This window comes from Epinephelus lanceolatus, chromosome 24 (assembly GCF_041903045.1).
Source record: "Epinephelus lanceolatus isolate andai-2023 chromosome 24, ASM4190304v1, whole genome shotgun sequence".
NCBI lineage: Eukaryota > Metazoa > Chordata > Actinopteri > Perciformes > Serranidae > Epinephelus > Epinephelus lanceolatus.
Window position 1 is genome coordinate 8,630,278 of NC_135757.1, and position 22,222 is coordinate 8,652,499.

At 46.7% G+C, this 22,222-nt stretch overlaps 1 protein-coding gene across 1 annotated transcript; it reads right to left on the reverse strand.

The window, feature by feature from the left end:
* Positions 1-40: 40 nt before the first annotated feature.
* On the reverse strand, positions 41-18,804 carry adamts5 (ADAM metallopeptidase with thrombospondin type 1 motif, 5 (aggrecanase-2)). The gene is made up of 8 exons (XM_033616149.2): positions 17,573-18,804; positions 6,067-6,199; positions 5,650-5,817; positions 4,850-5,133; positions 3,516-3,699; positions 3,257-3,432; positions 2,996-3,171; positions 41-1,800 (listed from the first exon to the last, which is right to left on the reverse strand). The coding sequence occupies exons 1-8, from the start codon at positions 18,674-18,676 to the stop codon at positions 1,107-1,109; spliced, it is 2,919 nt and encodes a 972-aa protein (XP_033472040.2). The 5' UTR covers positions 18,677-18,804; the 3' UTR covers positions 41-1,106.
* Positions 18,805-22,222: the final 3,418 nt, after the last annotated feature.

The window sequence follows — 22,222 nt, forward strand, 5'->3', positions numbered from 1 at the left end:
CCGCTTTGTTCGGCATGCCCTTGACAGCACTTCAGTTGTGTTTCTGAATTTTTTTCTGTGATTTTTTTGAGAACAAAGGAGGAACAAACCACATTTTCAAAAATACCCATGTCTGTGAGGACTAGGCCAAAGACACAGAATGCTTATAGTCAGGACACATGGGTATCCCTGATCTAGGACCGTCATACGTATGTACATCTCTTGTAATATGGACAGTTCGGTCACTTTGTGGCTCATAACATTCTTAACGAGAAGAACACCGGTAGGCAATCAGAGGACGAGGGAACAACAGTAATAATGCTTCAGAGATATATTCAAGTTGGTTAATGGAAAAGACATCCAGTACAATCTTTTTTTTTAAACGGTTCATGGTGTCTTAGCAGTTGCTACAAAGGTTGCTACAAAGATTGCCTACCATCCAGTGAGTATGTATTTTCAACATTCCACCCGAAACGAATGTTATGAGCTTTTTAGTGACTGACGTGTTCAAGGTATGGGAGTAATATGAGACGTAGTATGAGGGACGTGGGACACGGGTACGTTGGCTAAGTTGAATAACAAGTGCTTCCCATCGTTGAGGCTCTTGTCTCGGACACACTCATGACAAAAGACAAAGGGGTGTGAATTCCAATCCCCGCAGTGATTAGAGCACATGGAATAGCATAAAAAACACAACAGGCATGCCATTACAGGGCGACACACACAAAGCCTCCAGGGTTTGGAGACCGAAGTAAAGACAATCAGTTACTGTCCATGTGGAAATGACATGCAATTTCAGTCCTTAGCTATGCCAGGGCGATACTTGTCACTATCATACGGACTCTGTCCTCCGTTCTACTCGTGCTCTGCATAGCTACTATGATTCTGGGACATTCCTCTGGCATATAGTCAGGTACATCCATGACAATCTGTCTCTGAGTCTCTCTGAGTGTATCTGGTTCAGGCGCTTTCAGCCAACATTCACAGTCCTGTTTAAGGTTCTTAAATTCATTGGTCCACAGTCCTACATCCAGCACTTGAGACCTTTATCAGATTTATCAAACAGATTAAACTTCTTCCTACGAATTGTTTCTCGTCTTACGAATCACTTTCCCTCTCCTGCCGCCTCAACATTTCTTCACCAGACAGTGTTTGAAGGCGGAGGGTCTGGCACTTAACGTGCAGCCCTTGGACAGTTTCCCATCCCGGTCCTTACACTGCACTGTCCGGCTCTGCCAGCCAGTATCACAAGTCCTGGAGCAGGTCATCCAGGACCCTGTTACCCAGTGGGGCCCTGGGGTAGGAGTGGAGGGACCCGGAGCCGTTGGTGGCTCTGGGACTAAGACAGGCGGGACAGAAGAAGATGTAGTGGTGCTACTGGTGGTGGTGGTAGTGGCAGCCTTTGTCGTAGTTGTGGTAGTGCTCTGCACAGGGGTCAACTTTAGGTTGGGGATAAGTGGAGCTGATGGCTGCTGTGGGGCTGTCCGGCGGGGCATGAAGAAGCTATAACGAACATCCAAGGGCTTTTTAGCATCTGTCGCTAGAATCTGGACCACCAAGGCTTCATGGAGGGCCCCAGGACCCATGCTGTGAAGCCACTCATCTCTTTGGCTCCAGCCGCTGTAGTTAAGTACAGTACCGTTGAGTGGGATGATTGTCTCGGAGGTAGAGATCATAAACTTGCCATTTAGGAGGTACTCGTTGTTGGGCCGTCGGAGGGCCAGGTAGGCAGTGTAGCGGGTCTGGTCCTTGGCCTTGTGCTGACGGACCTTGATGTGGGTGGAGCCTGCAGGGATCTTCACCACGTCAGTGTAGCCCTTACTGTTTGGCAAGAGAGAAAGTAGAAGAGAGGTCAGATCAGTACACAACACAGCGTGTTCTTTGTCATCAATGGCATCAAAACACACGGCACAGTAACACCAACACAACCGATTCAGCTAATTAAAATGAAGCCAACACAAGCGGCAAAACCTGCACGGCCACTTGGGGCTGGCTCCAAAAGTGAGTCAATCCCCATAGAGACCCATGTTACAAATTTACAGCAGACTTAAACATGTTTACAGCCTGGTGCAAAAAACAGTTTAGCTAATTTCCCTGTTCTTGACAACTGTACGAGGGGTGGAATGTTTTTATAACTCACCTGTTCAAATGTTATTAAGCCTTGAAATAATTCATAATTAAGGGTGTGGTTGCTTTGAGTGACAGGTGGGTGGTTAGATAACGTAGCCATAACGTAACCCCAAGTTCACAGAGTATAGGCGTAGCTGTTGCGAAGGAAGAAGAAGGGGCTTCCTCCAACCACCATCAACTCTTGTGAATAGGTTCATGATGCGAAATAGCGCTACTCACTTCATTCGCACCACTTAATTTGCGAATTTTGTGTCATTTGCATTGCGTCCATTGTGCCGCCTGACAGGAACACAACCTAAGAAAGACCCCATAAGGTGTCTGATAGTCAGATTTTCTTGTAAGCAAATTTTGTTTTAATGGTTTTAAGCCTTTTTTTTGCTAAAATAAAAATAGCATCAGAATTACCAGAGTTAAGCATAGCTATAAATGCACTGTGCTAACCAAGCTAGCAGCTAGTGTCCAAAACCGGAGTCCACAAACCAACGGAAGACATTACGGTGGCTACATCCATTATTTTATACAGCCTATGGTTCTGAGATTTCATTTCGACCAATGCATTCCACCTTTATACACGAACTGTTTACCTGCTGTTCAAACGTGATTGTTCAACACTACTAGGACGACAAACAAAAACACCAAGATTTTGTCCCATTGTCTAAAGATTCGGTACACACTTGTAGAATCTGTTTATAGAGATTGGTGATCATGAAATGGAGGAAACTACCCGTGCTCAACGGACAATTATGATACCAAGACTTGTCAGGGATACTGTTGAAAAGTATGCAAGGGGGTGACTATCTTGGGAATATTGTGTAAATGTACAAAACAATGGAAGTTGCCATGTTCTCCTCATTCAGCCAACATCACGAGACTCTCTTTTCCTTACCTCTTCTTGGTGAAGTTGCCCACGACGCGTATACATCCTGTGCTGTCGCCTCCACATATGCCACACTTGTCAAACTGGAGCTTGGAGCCAATGATGCCGTCGCAGCCCGTCCGCACACACTTCCCTTTCACGCAAACCGAGCTGCTGTAAGGACGACACTCTGTCCCGTCTACCACCTGGAGATAAACAGTCACAAAATTTACCACATTTATTCCCCCCTTGAACACATCACACCTTTTTTTCTTTTTAAAGCTAACTCACCCTCTGAGAGAACACCACATAGTATCCTGTTCCTTTTGCTCTGCAGGTCAGCTTGCACACATCTTTAGGGAGGACTCCTGCGTACTTAGGCACCCACTCAACATATGTCTTCACCCCTTTAGGATCTGTCTGGGGACCGTTGCGCACTTCACACTGCTCCTGCCGGAAACCCTTATCTGGAGAAAAGTTCAATATATTTACATGATATTTAAACAGTGTATGATTATCATCACTCATAGAATCTCAGGCTGTCACTCACTTGATGGAGGACATGGTGTGATGCTGCAGGACCGATAGATGACTCTCTTCCCCGTGCAGTAGCGCCCGTTGTTCCGCGGCGGCGGGTTGTTGCACAGGCGCTGGGCGAACTGCACCCCGCCTCCGCAAGTTCTGGAGCACGCACCCCAAGGACCCCAGGAACTCCAGCTGCCGTGGTTGGACGCCTGGGAGAGGGAGGGGAGGAGAGGGAAGATGAAAGCGGAGTTAAGGGATGGAGGAAATGACAGCGGAGGAGAGATCAGAGAGCAAGAGAGGGATGGAGAGAAAGGAAAAGAGGAGATGAGAAGGGACAATTAGTGCTTATCAGACGTGTTGGAAGTCAGAGCCAGCCGAGCCACGTGTCGCAGGGAAAACCCTTTGGAGAGAGATTTGTGATAAGGAAGAATGTGGTGCGGAAAAAGAAAAAGAAGAACGAGGCTATTCCTGTGTGATTAAGACAGCATGACTTGATCTGTAATGTAACAGCTCACATGCTTCTTCTGAGAACAGCCTGAATGGAATTCTTATACAACTTATTTTTTGTATTTTTTCCAACCAGCGCTTCATGAGTCATCTGTGATAAAAACGACTGGATAAGTAGCGTTTAACATTTTATGAGACAAGGTTGATTTTATAACCCTGAAGTTCTGCTATTCTATTTAGCGCCACCGCCGAGTCTCTACTTCTTCCCACAGTAAAAGCTGCACAATCTGCAAACTGTAAGAAATATATAGGGAGGTTGAAAGATTCTGAAGTTTGAAACGGAGGAGCTTAACGTCGCTCGGAGCAGTAAACTGGTCGTCATACGAGCAAGGAAAATGAAGGACTTGGGCCGGATCCACATGTACCGCCATCTGCCAAGGATCGCGTCAGACCCGTCAAACGCCATTTGACGAGTAAACACAAAGCAAATATTCTCTCCCATTCTTTGTGACTTTCCCCCCCAAAACACACACACACACACACACACACACACACTAATAGCCAGAGCCTGCCAAGAACAGATTCAGTCCTTTAAGTCGTTGAGGCCAAATTCAATTTAGATCTGTTTAAGGGAGGCCAAGGGAACAAATAGCACAGATCAGCAGTGGCACAAATAAAGCAGACCACACAATGAAGTCACATAGAGACATTTTTCCTTTTCAACTGTCTCTCTCCTTTTCTACTTCTGTCTTTTTCCTTCTTTCTACCGTATATTCCGTGTATTCTTGTTTATATTTGTCTCCCAGTGACAACTTTGTGCAAATGGGTGCTTAAAATATCAAGTTTTTGAACTATAAAAAGGCGTCTATTTTAGATTTTGGTTCTTTTTTAGTCACCTACTGTCTCTCTTACCGAGTAGTGTCTCTTGCGGGTCTTGTCCACACACTTCCCCTGCAGGCAGATGCGTCCCTTCCCACAGGGCGTCCCCTCCACGGCCGGCAGCTTCTTGGTCAGACACACCATCTGTCCCTGGCGGATCACGGCGCACCACAGGCGGGAGCATACGTCCATGCCGGGGCAGACGGTGTACTCTGGGCCGAAGGCGAGGCGACACTGGCGGACGGCGTCGTAGCTCTGACCTGGGAGCTCCTCGGAACCCAGCAGGGGCTGGCGAGGGGAGTCTAGGAGACACTCAGCTGTGGCAGGAGAGAAACAGAAGGGGTTTCAACAGGGCTACACAACCTTCACACTGGTGTACGAGCATCTATTTTAGTCTGTTGACAAATTAGGCCTGTTTGACTTATCACTTAATAAAAGTGCTGGAGCAGCAGGAGATGCTGTCAGGCTTGCAGTTGCTACATAAATTACGCCTCAAGCGCTGAAGCTTTTTAACAAAATGCCAACCGACGATGCTTTATGGCTGCAATAAATGACACTTCTTGATGAAGCATGACTCATCCTGGTTTCCTGCCAGTGATCTGTCTTTGGCTGCACTGTAACTACACTCTTTAAGAAGTTAATAGGATTGTAAATAACAAAAGATTACAGCTTTGTTTGGTGGTAAACAGCTCGCAGTGATAGGTACTGTGGGAGAAAAAGCTCAAAAGTCAAATTCACATGGATGCAATTTGTAGGTGGAGGGAATAAAACTTCTACTGGCTGGGAAAAGTTCTACAGAGCATGGAGCCTTTGTTATTTTCTTCTACGCTCACCGTTGCCGTCGTCGAAGAAGTCCGTGATGGTGGCCGAGGTGCAGCGGCTCCAAGGTTTCGAGGCGTCGATGGAGGTGAGGATGGAAGACATGAGCCGCTTGTCGCTGTTCACTCCAAAGCGCTCCTCGCAGAACTTGGAGTCGTCGTGGGACAAGCCGAGCAGGTGACCTGAGAGAGGACGAGATGTACAGACTTGATGGGGGGAAAGAGGAGTGATTTGGAGCGACTTGTCACGGGTTTGCACATGCAGCAAGAATGAGAAAAGAAAACACGCTGAGCACTCGGGAGTCAGGGGTATGACTTCAAGTAATACTCTTGTGATACTAATCAGCAAGATGGATGTGCTGACAGATGTGCATGTGCATGCCCTGGAGGGTTTATATCTGTATTTGTGTTGGTGTGTGTATCCATGCCTACCTATCTCATGTGCCACAGTAAACGCAGCGTGAAGCCCGTCGTCCTCGATGACGGCGCAGCTTCTCTCTGGAGAGCAGATGGTGCCGACGTCTGCCATGCCCAGGGTGTCGCAGGAGTGGTGGCCACAGAGGTCCTGGACACAGGAAGTACGGCAACTTTACTTTAATCCAAGAAGACTGTGGAAAACCTGTTTATTTCAGCAAAGAATTGACTTCATCCTGAAACCAGATCTCTATCAAAGCAGCACCTTTAAGGCATCGACCAAAGTAACCCAATATCAGGTACTATTGAAACTCCCCCAGTGAAACGAGACCTGCATTCCATCCTTTCTTTACCCAGATTAGTGGCATGAGGAAGTTACGACAAGCCCCAGTGCACACTATTGTGCATGAACAGTCTTGACACAAATAGACTTGTCATTGGACAACATCAATATACATATTACCCAGCAATCATCATCACATATCTGACAAAAATATCAAAGAAAGTTAGCAGTGATTTAATAGTTTTATAGTATATAGACGTGACGTCTTTGACAGAGTTGGCAGGTCAGCGTGTCATGACGCTAGCCAAACACTTGAGTATCGATTCTGAGATGTCTGGTGGCATTTTACGCAACTGAATATCTTCAGTCACATGATGGGTATCGAATGAAAAGAAAAATGTATTGAATCATGTCCTCTATTGGTATCAATATCACTTTAAAGGGGAAGTATGTCAATTTTCAAAATTCATAGGTTATTCTATGGCATAGACTTTGGTCGAAGACAGTCCAAAAATATTTTTAAGTATGGACAACTTGGAGACATGAAATAGGATACTTTTCAATGTATGTAATATTCATTCGTTCATTGTGCAAATTAAGAAAAAGCATGTCGGCCGATTCTGTTCATTTTAATGCTAATATCGGCCAATACCAACGATGTGCCGATATTGTCGTGCATCCCTAGTGCTGGTATCGTAGTTCTTTAAGCAATACCCTGCACTAAAAATGCAAAACATTCTCGAAATAATTTTGAAATAATGACTCTGTATCCAGACACTAAGTCATTATTGTGCGATGCTAAGTTATCTAAAAATCGTAATGACTTACAGTTTCTTTTTTTCATCATAATGGCAGAAACGGCTTTAAAGTGCAACTTAACCAAATAAAACTATTTCAAAAATTACTAGTGAAATGCCATATTTAGAATTTTACTGGATGCTAGGGATGTTCCTGGCGACTAATTCCCCTATCGACGAAACGAAAATTTTAATTAAGGCTAGCTGACGAGTCTAAAAAACACTCCGAAAGCAGTCAGAATTTAGCACAGTTAATCGTTAAGTATTTGAAACACTGTCCCCAAAAAATTCAGAATTCATTTTCTAGATCAAAGTACTTCCAAACTGCGCTGGTTTAAAACTCCAGTATACTCGAGCGTTACCGCGGGGAGGGGGATTGCTGTCTGGCTCTGTAGCACCCACTAGTGGCGGGCGGCTGCATGACAGTTAAGCAGCCTTGTACATGAACTATGACATGCTAAATTGCTGGAGTGTCCCTTTAATTTTTCTCCCACTGTTTTCAATACCCGCTTCCTTCCTCTGCCTCCACCATCTCTGTGCCTCCCTCACGGGGTGGCACAGCACACAGTATCGATCTTTGTGTTGATTCCCACACATGTCCATTACGACGAGGCCTCGGGGTGACACTGCCTGGCCCCCGCCGAGCGCACAGATCAATCAGTTGATCGTACCGTCGCATCAGAGCACAGACTCATGTGTGTACCCACTCACAACAAAGCAGCAAACCGTGCTTAAAATCTACATGTGCATTTGGCACAAACGCACAGGAACGTATGGACAAACATCCATGCATGTGCACATGTGCCAGCGAAGAGGATGAATCGTCTTGGTAAGCGGTGCTGACAGGCCTGCTGGGTCGTGTGTGAGAGGCTCTTTGGGGAGGGTGTTTACCCGCTCGCCGCAGGTCACTTTGGAACAAACTGCCTTGTGTTCTGCACTCACACACATGACCGACCGGGTGGGACCACATCACACACACTCATCCAAGTACACATGCATGCACATAACTATACATGTAAATACACAGATACATATTCACACATATGGAGCTCATATGAATGCAAGCACTCTAGGGAAACAGGAAGAGCTTTTGCCAGCTGACTGCTGGATACACAGAAGCAAACAAAAGAGCAAGTCACACACTGGCTGCATGCATGGAAGTCTCTTTTGACTTTTCAATGTGCACACAAGATCAAAAACTATAAAGGAAGCCTGTTTGTTTTGTATCAGGCGGTGAGAACGTATGGAGAAGTTTGTCTTCATATGTGTGTGTTTCTCTTTCCCCGTTTCCCACACTCTCTCACCCCGCCATTCTTTACACCTCCCTCCATTTCATTTATTTATTCATTCACCCCCTCCCAGGCTCCGGGGTTTTTGTTTCGACCTCTCCTCATGTACACACGGCGCTCAGCGTAGCAGCAATCATGCGGGTGAAACATAGAGAAATGGGAGTATCCCTGATCTACTGTACGCGTTATTTACTTCCACCCTCCGCCAACTCTCTCTCCCCAACTTTGTTTTCATCCACAGGCCTCCCACACAAGCATAGGGAGGGAAAGAGAAAAAAGTTTGGGAATCAGACGCTGGAGGGATGCCGGATATTAAAGAGAAGAACTGAGAGAACAAGGAGTTATATTGGCAGAAATAACAGGAGAACAGGTGGCAAGCTGGTTGTGAAGGTCAGGAGGCGATCAGAGCTGTGTATGTGTGTGTGTGCATAACAAGACCACTTGCAATCTAAGCCAAGGCTTGTGTTAAACAAACAGCCAGCCAGACACACACACACACACACACACACACACTGAAATCCCTCTTGCAGAGTGAGTTTAGCTCGCTCTGTGTGATCAAAACACCCTGCAGGCTGATTTCAACCAACCTGCTAATCAAAAGCAATCCGCTCTGCATTAACGTCTGGACTTACACTCCATAAATATTGTAATTTTCAGCTGCGCTAGCAACAGATCTCTTTGCGTTAAGATGATGAACATGGTAAACATCTTTTATCATCAGCATACTAGCATTAGCATTTATCTTAAAGGGATAGTTTAGGGGTATAAACACCTATACGTGTTTGAACAATGTAAAAAAATCAATATCACTTTATTGAGAGTATTTCCACTGATGTAACTTGCCATCAGACAGCCTATTTCGACGGAGAAGCTGTTAACGGCTTCAGTTCGTCAAACCCACCAGACTCCATTGACAAAAACAGCAATTTTAGCTAGCTGAATTTGGGAACTGATGTTCTACCCCTGCCTCGATTAGTTAGAGTTTGTGTTATTGTGCGACTTCAGTGAATCCTAACTAAACCTTTTAAACGCCAAAGTCACAAAACAACACAAACAAAACAACTAATCAAGGCAGCGGTGCACCGGCAGCACATGTGTTTAGCAATGTTAAATCGCTGTTTTTTCTCAATGGAGCCTGGCTTAGAAGAGAGCACTATAATAGCTTCAGTTCCTGGACAGAAATAGCTGACATTAAGGTAAAGCAGTGAAAATATTCTATATATAGCACACGCTTAAACTGTTCTTTATCTTTTTAGGTGGCTAAAATATGTTTTTTTGCTGGACCTCATCAACAACAATAGATTGGTTAGCTTCTGTGTCGGACCCCAGCCTGCGTCTCCAAACTGGGGGCGTGCCGACTGACATCTACTGTATGTAAGACACTGACGATAAATAAGTACCTCATATAACCCCATTTCTAAAATTCCAAACTGTGCCTTTAAGCACCACTTTGCCTGAGTGCAACAGCTATAGTTAGCAGCTAGTTACAGTTCAGGTTTAAGAATTGTATGAGGATTAATGGAAACATCTTTGAAAAGTGTTCTATGTTTGGCTGGACAAACAACCAACAATTCAGCCTTCTGGGCATCCAAATGTCAGAAGTTTTTATGCATCTATCAATCAACTTAGGACAGGCAGTTCTCTGATCTTGAGAGCTAGGAGACCTTGGCTGTTACAGGGAGATATATTGCGTGTCATCTATAGAGCAAAAGTGGTCCCAGTGTTGATCCATGTGGAACACCACATTTAACCTTAGAACAGGAGGTTGCAACATTATCATACACAACAAGCCAGTCAGATAAGAGCAGAACCAGCTTAAAGCCAGCAACTCAAAACTTGTAATGTTGAAGTGAATAAATAGCGTTCTTTTTCCCTGCTTGGACACATGAACCAGCCTAAGGTCAGAGCTCAAAGGAAACTTCAGACTGTGATTACAAACAGGAGTGCAGTTTAAAGTCACTGATGCATCACAGTGTGAAGAGGCCCATGTGTTGTTACCGGGGCGGACTGAACTCTCTGGCCAGTCGCGTATGTCGACAGACCCCGGGTCTGCTCGGGGTCGGGGGTTTGGGATCCAAGAGCTGTCAGCAGGTTGTCAACATATACCAGACGAAGTGCAGCACGTGTGAAATATCAAGAACAGTTAAAACAAACAGGGGGGCTCGCTGTGACGGGGGTTAGGGCTGGGAAATGTACACTTTAATGTACAGACACACACATAAACACACATGGAGGAGGAGGAGGAGGAGGAGGAGGAAGACAAGTGCACAGGAAAGGGAGGAGTCCAAACTATACACATGTGCACATTCCAACACTCAATGTAAGACACTAAATGACATAACTATGTGTTTAACACACGTGTGGAGGAAATGGATTGTGTTTAAGTAGGTGCTATGTCTACATCAGTGTGTATCTTACATCAATCATCATTACATAAGGACCGTCTGAGTGTTTCTGCAAATCATTATGCTTTATCAAGTCAGTGAAATCATATATGGCGACACAGAGTTATCTGCAGCGCCGGATTATCAGACAATAAGTCCCTGGGCACAGATATGCAAGGGGCCCCGAACCTCTCCTACATAGGACCAAGACACATGCATGTTATATTTGTTTAGCCTCTATTTGTCTTGTTTTGCATCTCTGTGAAGTTGCAATGCATCTTTTTGTGGATTTGTGTCTCTATTTAGTCATTTTGTGTCTCTTTATTGTCATTTTGTTATAGGTGTTTTGTGTCTCTGAGGTAATTATGTGAATCTTTGTAGTTGTTTTGTGTCTCTTTGTAGTTGTTCTGTGTCTCTTTGTAGTTTTGTGTCTCTTTGTAGCCATTTTATGTCTCTTTGTAGTCACTTTGTGTTGCTTTATAGTTTTGTGTCTCTTTGTAGTCACCTTGTGTCTCTTTGTAGTGGTTTTGTGTCTCTTTGTAATCACTTGGTGTCTTTCTATAGTCACTTGGTGTCTCTTTGTAGTCATTTAGTGTCTCTTTGTAGTCACTTGGTGTCTCTTTGTAGTCACTTTGTGTCTTTTTGTTGTCACTTTGTGTCTCTTTGTAGTCACTTGTTGTCTCTTTGTAGTCATTTAGTGTCTCTTTGTAGTCACTTGGTGTCTCTTTGTAGTCATTTAGTGTCTCTTTGTAGTCACTTGGTGTCTCTTTGTTGTCACTTTGTGTCTTTTTGTTGTCACTTTGTGTCTCTTTGTAGTCACTTGGTGTCTCTTTGTAGTCACTTGTTGTCTTTTTGTAGTCACTTTGTGTCTTTTTGTTGTCACTTGGTGTCTCTTTGTAGTCACTTTGTGTCTTTTTGTTGTCACTTGGTGTCTCTTTGTAGTCATTTTGTGTCTCTTTGTAGTTGTTTTGTGTCTCTTTGTAGTCACTTTGTGTTTGTTTGTAGCATTTTGTGTCTCTTTGTAGTCACTTTGTGTCTCTTTGTAGTTGTTTTGTATTTCTTAGTCAATTTTGTATCTCTGTAGTCACTGTCTCTTTGTAGTTGTTTTGTGTCTCTGTAGCATTTTGTGTCTCTTTGTAGTTGCTTTGTGTCTCTGTGTAGTTGCTTTGTGTCTCTTTGTAGTTATTTTCTTGCTCTTCATAGTCATGTTGTCTCTCTGTATTCATTGTGTCTCTTTGTAGTTGTTCTGTGTCTCTTTGTAGTTGTTTTGTGTTTCTTTGTAGACATTTTGTGTCTCTTTGTAGTCACTTTGTGTTGCTTTATAGTCATTTTGTGTGTCTTTGTAGTCACCTTGTGTCTCTTTGTAGTCACTTCGTGTTGCTTTATAGTCATTTTGTGTGTCTTTGTAGTCACATTGTGTCTCTTTGTAGTCACTTTGTGTTGCTTTATAGTCGTTTTGTGTGTCTTTGTAGTCACCTTGTGTCTCTTTGTAGTAGTTTTGTGTGTCTTTGTAGTCACGTGGTGTCTTTCTGTAGTCACTTGGTGTCTCTTTATAGTCACTTTGTGTCTCTTCGTAGTTGTTTTGTGTCTCTTAGTAGTCACTTTGTATCTTTTTATAATCACTTTGTATCTTTTTCTAGTCACTTGGTGTCTCTTTGTAGTCACTTGTTGTCTCTTTGTAGTCATTTTGTGTCTTTGTCGTCACTTGGTGTCTCTTTGTAGTCACTTGTTGTCTCTTTGTAGTCATTTGGTGTCTCTTTGGGGAAATGTTGTTTCTCTTTGTGGTTGTTTTGTATCTCGTAGTTGTTTTGTGTCTCTTTGTAGTTGTTTTTTTAATCTATTTGAGGTCATTTTGTGAATCTTTCTAGTTATTTTGTGTCTCTGAATTTATTTTGTGTCCTTTTTAGTCATTTTGTGTCTTTTTCAGTTGTTTTGTGTCTCTTTTAGGTAATTTTTGTCTCTTTAAGACTTGCTGTGTCTCTTTTTAATTGTTTTGTGTCTCTTTGATGAAATGTAGCCTCTTGGTAAACTTTTTTCTTTCTCTTTGTGGTTGTTTTGTCTATTTTTGACGTTACTTTGTCTGTCTTTGCAGTTCATTTACATCTCTCTGTGGTCGTTTTGAATCTCTTCCTGGTCTGTACGTATTAATTTGAGTGACATTTTGCAGGTGAGGACCAGAGATTACAAATGTGACGATGGCCTGAAGTCAACCCCGGTTAAAAGGGTCAACAGTTCAATATCACTGCCATCACAAGTACCTGCGAGCGGCGTCTATCCAAATATTTAAGCTATTGCTGCAAGAATCAAATGTCTCCACATCTCTGCATGTCTCTGTGGCCACCTTACAGTAGGGCTTTGTCCACTGTCTGAGCGCACAACAAGCGAACACAGCCATGCATAACATTTAATGTTCCCATATACACAGATACACTCGAGTCCCCTCAATGTGCTCGTTGTTTTGCTCTGGTGCTGGTATGTGTGGAGCTGGGTGACACTGCCGCACGGGTCAGCTCACTGCGGCTACGGGGTGTTGGAGTAATTGGACCCGACCACAAAGAGACAAGTTCCCTCCATCCCTGTGCTCTGCTGCTGCCCCCCTCACCCCCCTCTCCCCTCTGGGAACAATGGGCTGGTCTGACTTCACAGTCACTAAGTCTTCAATGAGCTTCAGTTCGAGTTCAGCGGGCTACAATAATCAGGTCCTACTTCACAGTTGCTCCAAATACACTGATGAAGAAGGTTATTTGTTTTCAAACATAAGCTATTAGTTGACACCTCTGACTGCCAGTACAGTGGAACATTAGGCTGAGCACATCTGAACTCAATCTACACGTTTGTCTTCTCTGCTAACTCTCCACTTGGGTTACAGCAAATGTTATTTTCCTGAGAACGTTCTGAAAACAAGTCACCACACCTCACATATCAAACTCCTTTCCTTCTTCTTTTTCAACACAAAATGCAGCATGCAAGGTATGAGGTACCTGAGCCAAACTTCCTTACTGGCACTGTGTCAATGGAAACTGTAACAGCTCACTCCTGTTTGTGAAGTGATGGATTCTGTGCAGCTTTGACACAGCGCAGGAACCACTCTGCAGAAGGTCCTCCTGAAAGAGACTCACACACCTTCCTCTGTTACACCTGGGCTGTGTGGACACACTACACCTGGGAACAAGTCACAAGTCAGTCTCAGGTCTTTACACTCAGCTCCCAAGTCAAGACTGACAAAATGTGAGTCAGGTCATAAGTCTAGACTGACAAGACTCCAGTCAGGTCCCAAGACAAGACTGACAAGTCCCAAGTCAAGTCCCAAGTTGAGACTGGCAAGACACGAGTCAGGTCCTGAGTAAAGACCGACACATCCTGAGTCAAGTCCCAAGTCAAGACTCACAAGACTCCAGTCAGATCCTCAATTAAGACTGACATGACGTGAGTCAGGTTGAATGACAAGTCCCAAGTCAAGACTGACAAGACTCGGTTCAGGTCCCAAGTCAAGACTGACAAGACTCAGGTCAGGTCCCTAGTCAAGACTGCCATGTCCTGAGGCAAGTCCCAAGTCAAGACTGACAAGACTCCAGTCAGGTCCCAAGACAAGAATCCAGTGAGGTCCCAAGTCAAGACTGACAAGACACGAGTCAAGTCCCAAGTCAGAACTGACAAGACTCCAGTCAGGTCCCAAGACAAGACTCCAGTGAGGTCCTAAGCCAAGACTGACAAGTCCCAAGTCAAGACTGACAAGACTTAAATCAGATCGCAACTCAAGAATGACACATCCCAATTTAAGACTGACAAGATGTGAGTCAGGTCCCAAATCAAGACTCAGTCAGGACTCACACGACTCCAGTCAGGTCATAAGTCAACACTGACAAGTCCCTAATCATATGCCAAGTCAAGACTGACAAGTCCCAAGTCAAGACTCACAAGACTGCAGTCAGGTCCTAAGTAAAGACTGACACGTCCTGAGTCAAGACTGTTAAGACTCAAGTCCGGTCCCAAGTCAAGACTCACAAGACTCCAGTCAGGTCCTGAGTCAAAACTGACATGGTTTGAGTCAGATCGAACAACAAGTCCCAAGTTGAGACTGACAAGAGACGAGTCAGGTGCCAAGTCATGACTGACATCTCGTGGTTTAAGTCCTAAGCCAAGGCTGACAAGTCCCAAGTCAGGTCCCAAGTCAAGACTGACAAGACGTGAGTCAGGTCCCAAGTCATGACTGACTTGTCCTGGTTTAAGTCATAAGTCAAGACTGACAAGACTCCAGTCAGGTCCCAAGACAAGACTTTAGTGAGGTCCTTAGCCAAGACTGACAAGACTTGAGTCAGGTTGCAACTCAAGACTGACAAGTCTCAAGTCGAGTCCCAAGTCAAGACTGACAAGTCCAAAATCCTAAACCTTGAGTTTCGAGTCCTAAACAAGTGATGGTGCACTTTTTACCATATATATTAATACAATTTTTTTTTTAAAAAAAAATTAATTTGTTTAACAAGTCGACTGAACTTTATCATTTAAATTAATGCTAACATAACATGGCACTATCAAGAATTAACCACACCACAGTTAGCTCATGGCACATTAGCTCGCTAACTGTTAGCCTCGACTTACTTATTTTTTGTTGACCACAGCGCTGTTTTTGTACGCAAACAAACGATCATTGACATTTTATTCTCCACCTGACACTTAGTAACATAACGTTAATTGCTTCAGGTTGTAAGTGAGTAAAGTCACGAGTCACTGGTGTAAAAGTTCAAGTCTGGTTGCAAGTCTTTTTTTAATTTAGTTGAGTCGAGTCTAAAGTCATCAAACCTCAGCCTGCTTCTGTCCCTCATAACGACCGACAAGCTGAAGTAACAGCAATTTAAACTCTCAGCCAAAACACAGACTGCCCTCTAACAGCCAAAGAGTTTAAAGGTCAAAGGTCAAGTGAGGCGGTGGCTGTTTTCTTACCCAGTAGCTGCTTATTGTGCACACACATTTAGCTGCAGAAACCCAACAGATATAGATCAGGGACCAGTCTGTGCTGCGTTACAGGGGCCACAGCCTCTGTGTGTGAGAGAGAGGGATCACCTGCTTCTTGTGCTGACAGGTAACATCTACAGTGTGACCTCCATGTTCAGGAGCGAAGCTGAGACGTGTGTGAGTGAGGGTCAGGAGACAGGTGTATGAATAATGGACGTGCTGCGACAGGTGATGGAAGCTGTATGGTCGTGTGTCTACATACAGTTTCAGAGAATCACGTGCAGACTCGGCTGACTCGTGCAGAGCTGCCCTAACATGGACTGCTTGGAGATGAAAAGGCATTTGAAATCAATGGAGAGACAGAGAGAGCGGACGGTTCTGGAAGGGTGAGCATGGGTATGTGAATAGGATCAAAGCCCCAGCCGTACAGAGAGAAGCCCACGGTGCCGCCTGTCATGTTTCATTAGCTTCCTGAGGTATCTGGACAACTGTTTCCATGCCCGCTTGACCCTGCCCGCCGTGCCAAACCAAACCATGAGAGGATGGCACCGTCTTCTGCCTGAGCCCTTTCAGCCTCACCCGTGCAGGTGTAGCAGCAATACGGGGTTAGTAAGAAGCCACGAGGCGGTTGGCACACAAGGACAGCGCCACTCTGCCAGCTTGCTGACCTCAGGTACGCACTACCGGCCGCCCTGCCAACGCATGACGCCGCCAGCTTGCAGCAGATGCCAGGAGATCCGAGGCAACACCACTGGCGCTCGGGTTTTTCCGCCCAGGCCACGACAAGACCCTGCATGAGGAGAACACACCGCAAACCAAGGCGAGCTATCTCGACTCGTAACCACTGTGAAGCCACACCCGAGGAGGCGAAGAATGTAGATGTGCTGCTGCCCTGCGGCTCTCAGAAAGGGACGGTGAAAGAAGGGATAAATGAGTGTGGTCTCGGTGAGCGCAGGGCTTCTCACAGGGTGGATGTGTTTGTTTTTCTGACAGCTCCCAGCCCCAGCTGACAGACGCTGGAAAAGTAACTGAGGAAAAATGTGCAGACTGGAGTGATGAGAGAGAGAAAGAGAGAGAGAGAGAGAGAAGAGGGAGGGAGAGAGGACCTGGGGATGACTACCTAATTAACTGCAGTTTCAAGGGGAGTTTTTTGGGATATTTCTGCAACGCATCCAGCAGCTGAGTTCAAACCTCCTACCATGAGAAGAATTTGCGCGCGCGGTGGCGGGCACGCGCCTCAGATCACACAGATTTCGAGGCTTTCTGGGCTGTCAGGGGACTGGGAGGGGGGAGCTGGAGACAGAAGAGCCTGCCTAGAAAAACACCAGGCGCAGGAAATACAGTTTTTATGGACTTTTGCAGACGCTGCGCTGCATTACGCACGAGAGATTCTGCAGAGAGAACGCATAAATAAAAGGGGTGGATATAACCAGGGCCATGTGGGGAGCAGGTTGCACTGTCCTCACTTGTAGCTGACTGTGGTGCAGATGGAGAGGTGACTTAAAGTTGGCTCACACAGAAAAACACCGCGCGCTGACTGTGAGGATATAAAAAGGTGACGTGTGTCAGATGTTTCCACTACAGAGTGTTTGGCTGTTTATAAGCTATTTGCAATAATCCACCCTCGGCTCAGTCTGCCAAGAGCTTAGCTGCAGCTGCCACCGCGTGCACCATCAAAATCAAAACAAACCGTGGCGTCACTGCGCCGCCTTGGCATCACACCGGGGCGCTAAGCCGCCTCTCCTCCGGCCCGGCGCCTGCCAGGTGCGCGCAGCGGACAGGTGGAGGTGAAAGGGGAGGCGAGGAGAGTTTGTTTACCTGCCTGGTGAAGAGGATGGCGGCGTCATGGTGATGCTGGTGGTCGTCATCCAGCGGGTTCTGCTGGTTCTGCCACTTGCAGAAGCTCTTCAGCGTCGCCGCCGCGTTCTTGGTCACCTCGAGCCCCTTCTCCTTCTCCGTGACCACGGTCACTTTCACCACCGACAGCCGGATGGGGTTCTCGATGCTCGCGTGCCCGTACAGCTTGGAGGCGATGGAGGCCAGTGTGAGCAGGTAGTGGTTCAAGTCCTTGCCGTATTTCTTGGTCATGGTGTCGTCGGCCACCAGGAGCAGCTCCACGTGCCTGGCGCGTGAGACCGATCTTTTGCTCCGCGTGCCAGGCACCGGAGGAGCCGCTCTGGCGAGCCGGCTCCACCACGTTCTCCCGTGCGCGTCGTGGTCATCTGTGCCTTCCGCCGCGAGCCACTCTTTGTCCCGTCTCCCCCTCCCGCGACCTCCGTGCCGGCGTTTCCCCGCCGCGTGCCGGCGACCCCTGCGTCCATCGCGCGTCCCGCAGCTCTCGCGCCCCTCGCGCATGGCCTCGAAGCTGAAGCTCTCGCGCGTGAACACGTGGAGCGCGCTCTCCGCGTCCTTATCCTGCAGGGCGCGCACGTCGTGCTCGTGTCCCTTCGCCCTGATGATAGGCGTGATGGTGTAGCGCGCGTGGTCCACGGCGAAGAAGCCCTCCAGACCCCCGCCGCAGAGGTTGAAGACGGCCAGGGACTCCGGGTTGGAGTCCACCGTCCCGCGGTACGCGCACTCCCGCTGCAGAGGCGCGGGGCTGTCCCCCATCATCGCGAGCACATACTGGGGGCTGAAGTGATGCGACAGCACCGACTCGTCCCGCTCCATGTCCAGCTGAAACCGGCTCCCATCCAGGTACACCAGGTAGCCCACCTTCCCTCCTCCGTGGTAAATCCGGTCAACGGTCCGCACCATCCCGTCTGTCCTCCGGGCAGGTGTGAGCAGCGACCCGTTCGCAGGTGGAAGATAGAAACCCTGGAAAGTAGAAAGCCCGGCTCCCAGCTCCAACTCCACGACGCACAGCAACAGCAGCCGAAACCAGAGCATGCCCTCCGCCACAGCTCCAAGGATCCGCACCATTGTTCACTCCAGCCCGAAAAACATCCAAGTATCCACTAAAACAACCCCGGAGTGGCCACACAGACAACTTTGAGTATTTGTCCATCCAAAAAGCGCATCCTCCCGCTGTCCAAATCCCCCATGAAAACACACACAGTAGTAACCAACAGGCGAGCAAACAAAACCATTGAGGACAGGAGGGAAAAAATGGACAGGAGAAAGAGCAGCAGAGAGGAACTGTGTGCAGGCTGGAGAGCACTGAGCTGAACTTGGAGAACAAAAACACAAAGTTTGCTCTTAATAGGACCCGGAGAGAAAAAGTCCTGCCCCCTTTGCGCTCAATCACCACTCCTCCACCCCCCCTCCTCTCTCTCTCTCCTCTCTCTCTCCTCTCCTCTCCCTCTCTTCCTCAAATCAGAGTAAAGTCAAGTGCTGGAGGACAGCAGAAACCTGAACAATGCTGTCACTGGAGTGTTTCCCATCGCCTCAGCAGAGGGGAAAAAAAGAGCTTGGTTGACTTTTCAAGTCCGTAAAAATCATCTTGAGAACCAATCCCCTCTGGTTGTGAATAACTCCTAAAATCCACCCCTCTGATGTTTGTAAGACAAGTCCCCTCCCAGCACCAACAGCATTTATCTCAACCATTAAACACCAGCCTGTTATTTTTACACTCTTCCCACTTTGCCTCCTTTAATAATTGAAGGCTGAAACTCCAACAGGACTTGACTGGAGAGTTTCAGCAAACTAGAGGGGCCGATAGATAATTTATGGCTCCGTCCAGAATAAGAGTTCTGGGCACATTTAAATGGCGTGTGGAGATGGAGGGAATCTGTGTGCGTTCAGTAGGTGCTGTGGTCGGGTATGAGAAAGCGAAAAAAAAAAAAGTGTGTGTGTGTGTGTTTGCAGGTGTGTGACTGGGCCTGGAACTGCCCAGGGAGCTGTCTTGATTATTTATTGTACCTTTAGGGAAGTGTGCGTGGTGGTGCCAGTGGGATGTCATGCTTGTGTGCGGGGAGGGATTTAGCCATGCATACCTCACCGCGTCTCGCACAAACACTCAGAGTGGCTTTAAAAGTCTTTAAAAGTTCCAACGCTGCTCATTTGCTGAGTCACCTTGCAGCCATTACCTCCGCACATTACGGTTTCAGCGCGTGCGGAAAGCGAGGCCTCCGAGGGGCCGTGTCGGCTCGCCTAAAGCGCTAATCCAAAGCCCCTTCTACTAAATGTGTGCGGGGTGGGTAGTATGGCAGGGAGTGGGCGTTTTAGCGCATGCGTGGCCAAAAGCGGAACATGGTGTGCTGCCACTGTAAGCCTCGCTGCCCCCTTTCAAATCCCAACGTGGTACGATCCACGCACGTCCACACAGGAGTCATGACAGCGCCTCGTCAGAACGTTTGAGGGGCCTCGAGTGCTTTTGAGATCGCTGCTACGGCCCTGCAGTATCGAACATGAAGCCCTCATCCTGTATCGAGCGGAACCTCATGTCCAAATCAGCTGTTACGCAACACACTTCCCACCCCCACTACCCGTCTCTCTTTCCTCTCCGTCCTCGAGTCTTGTCTCCAACCCGTCCATCACCTCCACCCCCAGCTGCCGGCTGCATCTCCTTTACACCAAACTGTCAAGCACTACCTGCAGTAAGGAGAGCTGTGTGTGTGTGTGAGAGGGTGTTTGATCAGGACCATCAACACGCATACATGCTCGTGCGTTGAGTTTATCCCCGTGCATGCACACAGAAAGGATTGCGGGAAACGTATTGCAGCTGCAAACCAGTGGCACCGAGCCTGAGCAAAAATTAGGCAACTTTCCACAGCATCTGAAATGACACACACACACACACGCTTTGGCTCACATCCCTACAATGTCCTCCTCTCCCTCCCTCTTCCTCTCTCCTCTTTGATTCTCACACACTCAGCCCATTGGATCGTTTTTAATCCCCCCATCATCATCTGAAAGCAAGATGTATGCCAAAGCAACCATATGGACGTACACCGCCCCCACACACATTTACACAGTAACCCGGATCACACGTGCTGGATACAGTATCGAGCGTCACCAAAACAACTTGTGTGTGTGAACCCGCGTGGCGAGCCACGTGTGCGCGGGGGTGGGGTGGAGGGGGGCGCGGCCCACTTCCTACGGTGGCTGGGAGGGGAGGGAATCCAATACGGTTAATTGACAGGCCAAGCCTTTTACATAACTGCCAGGCTCTATCTAAGTGGTGGTGTCAGAATCCCCCTGGTGCTGCAACTCTCCCTCCCTCTGCATGTCTCCATGACTCCCTCTCCTCCTCTGCACACACACACCATCCCTCTCTCCCTCCGTCCTCTCTTGTTAAACCAGTTATTCCCCTCAGGATGGCTCAGATGAAGGGAAACGGCAATCACGGCGCTTGTTCGTGTTTGTGTACGCTCACGTTTCCCTCTCTCTTTGTAGACACCAGGTATGTTCTTAGCATCTGTTACCATGGCGCAGAGGGAAGGAGCAGCATCTCCTGGGCGACAGAGTACAAACACGCACCTGCACACACACACACAGCTTCTCACTTGTATTTGCAAGAAATCAACCCAAACTTTTAAACACAATGTTTATATATTCATTCAAAAAACAACAGAAAACAAAAGGCACATGTAAACACCTGTAAACAGAGATGATTACACACTCGGATCAATCTGAAATAACTGAACGCCTTCCATTCGACAAGCAGATTTTTTTTTAAATTAGTCTCGGAGGAGCGTTCAAATCAAAAACCTGATCCAGGTCTGAACAGAAACACAGAACTAGTTCTCATCAAAGAAGGAAATGCTGCTCGTCTCGCTGCTTTTCAGACAAGTTTTCTCCAGTAAGGAGTACATTCTGTCCTGTACAGTAAGGTAATGATTTCACAAACCCCAGAGGCACTGGAGACCTCATGGTGATGAAAACGGCACAAGCCTGTCGAAGTAACTGTCAGTGATACATGTGAAAGATTACAATTATGAACTAATGGGAAATATATACCATTTGTAACTTGAATAAAACACAGTGCTGTCTTTCTGTCTTTTTGCATCAGAGCTGCAAGAACTAGATTAAACAACAGTTAATCAAAAGAAAATTAATGCCCAGCCATTTTGAGTCTTCTTTTAAAGGTCCAGTGTGAAGGATTGGGGGGATATATTGGCAGAAATACAATAAAGTAACTGTATAATCACCTGAAAATAAGAATCAGCATTTTTGCTACCTTAGAATGAGTCGGCAATATCAACACAGGGAGCGGGTCATTGTTTACGGAGATCACCATGATCAGTGTTGGGCGCGCTACTGTAAAAATACTGCTTTTTCCAGTCACTACGGACTCGAAACACAAAAATCGCGTCAAAGGACTCACTTTTTCGTTATCGTCGCGCTGTGCAGGCACGTCGCAAAGCAGCATGCTAGTTCGGCAGATGGAAACGCTCACATTCGCAGCTGGAATTATTCCCACTACTTTGATTTTGGCGGGTGGAAAGACGACAAGAACACAAACCCAACATTAGCAATGATGCACCACCATGTTCCTACAGTAGCCCAGAAGGGACGAATCAAACA

Bases quoted from the DNA above. Each gene is read 5' to 3' on its own strand.
- adamts5 (XM_033616149.2), bottom strand. From the start codon at position 18,676: ATGGTGCGGATCCTTGGAGCTGTGGCGGAGGGCATGCTCTGGTTTCGG. The intron at 5,134-5,649 runs GTGAGCGTAGAA...CTCCTGCCACAG, and splicing joins CTTCTTCGACGACGGCAACG to CTGAGTGTCTCCTAGACTCC. The intron at 3,172-3,256 runs GTGAGTTAGCTT...GTTTATCTCCAG, and splicing joins ATGTGGTGTTCTCTCAGAGG to GTGGTAGACGGGACAGAGTG.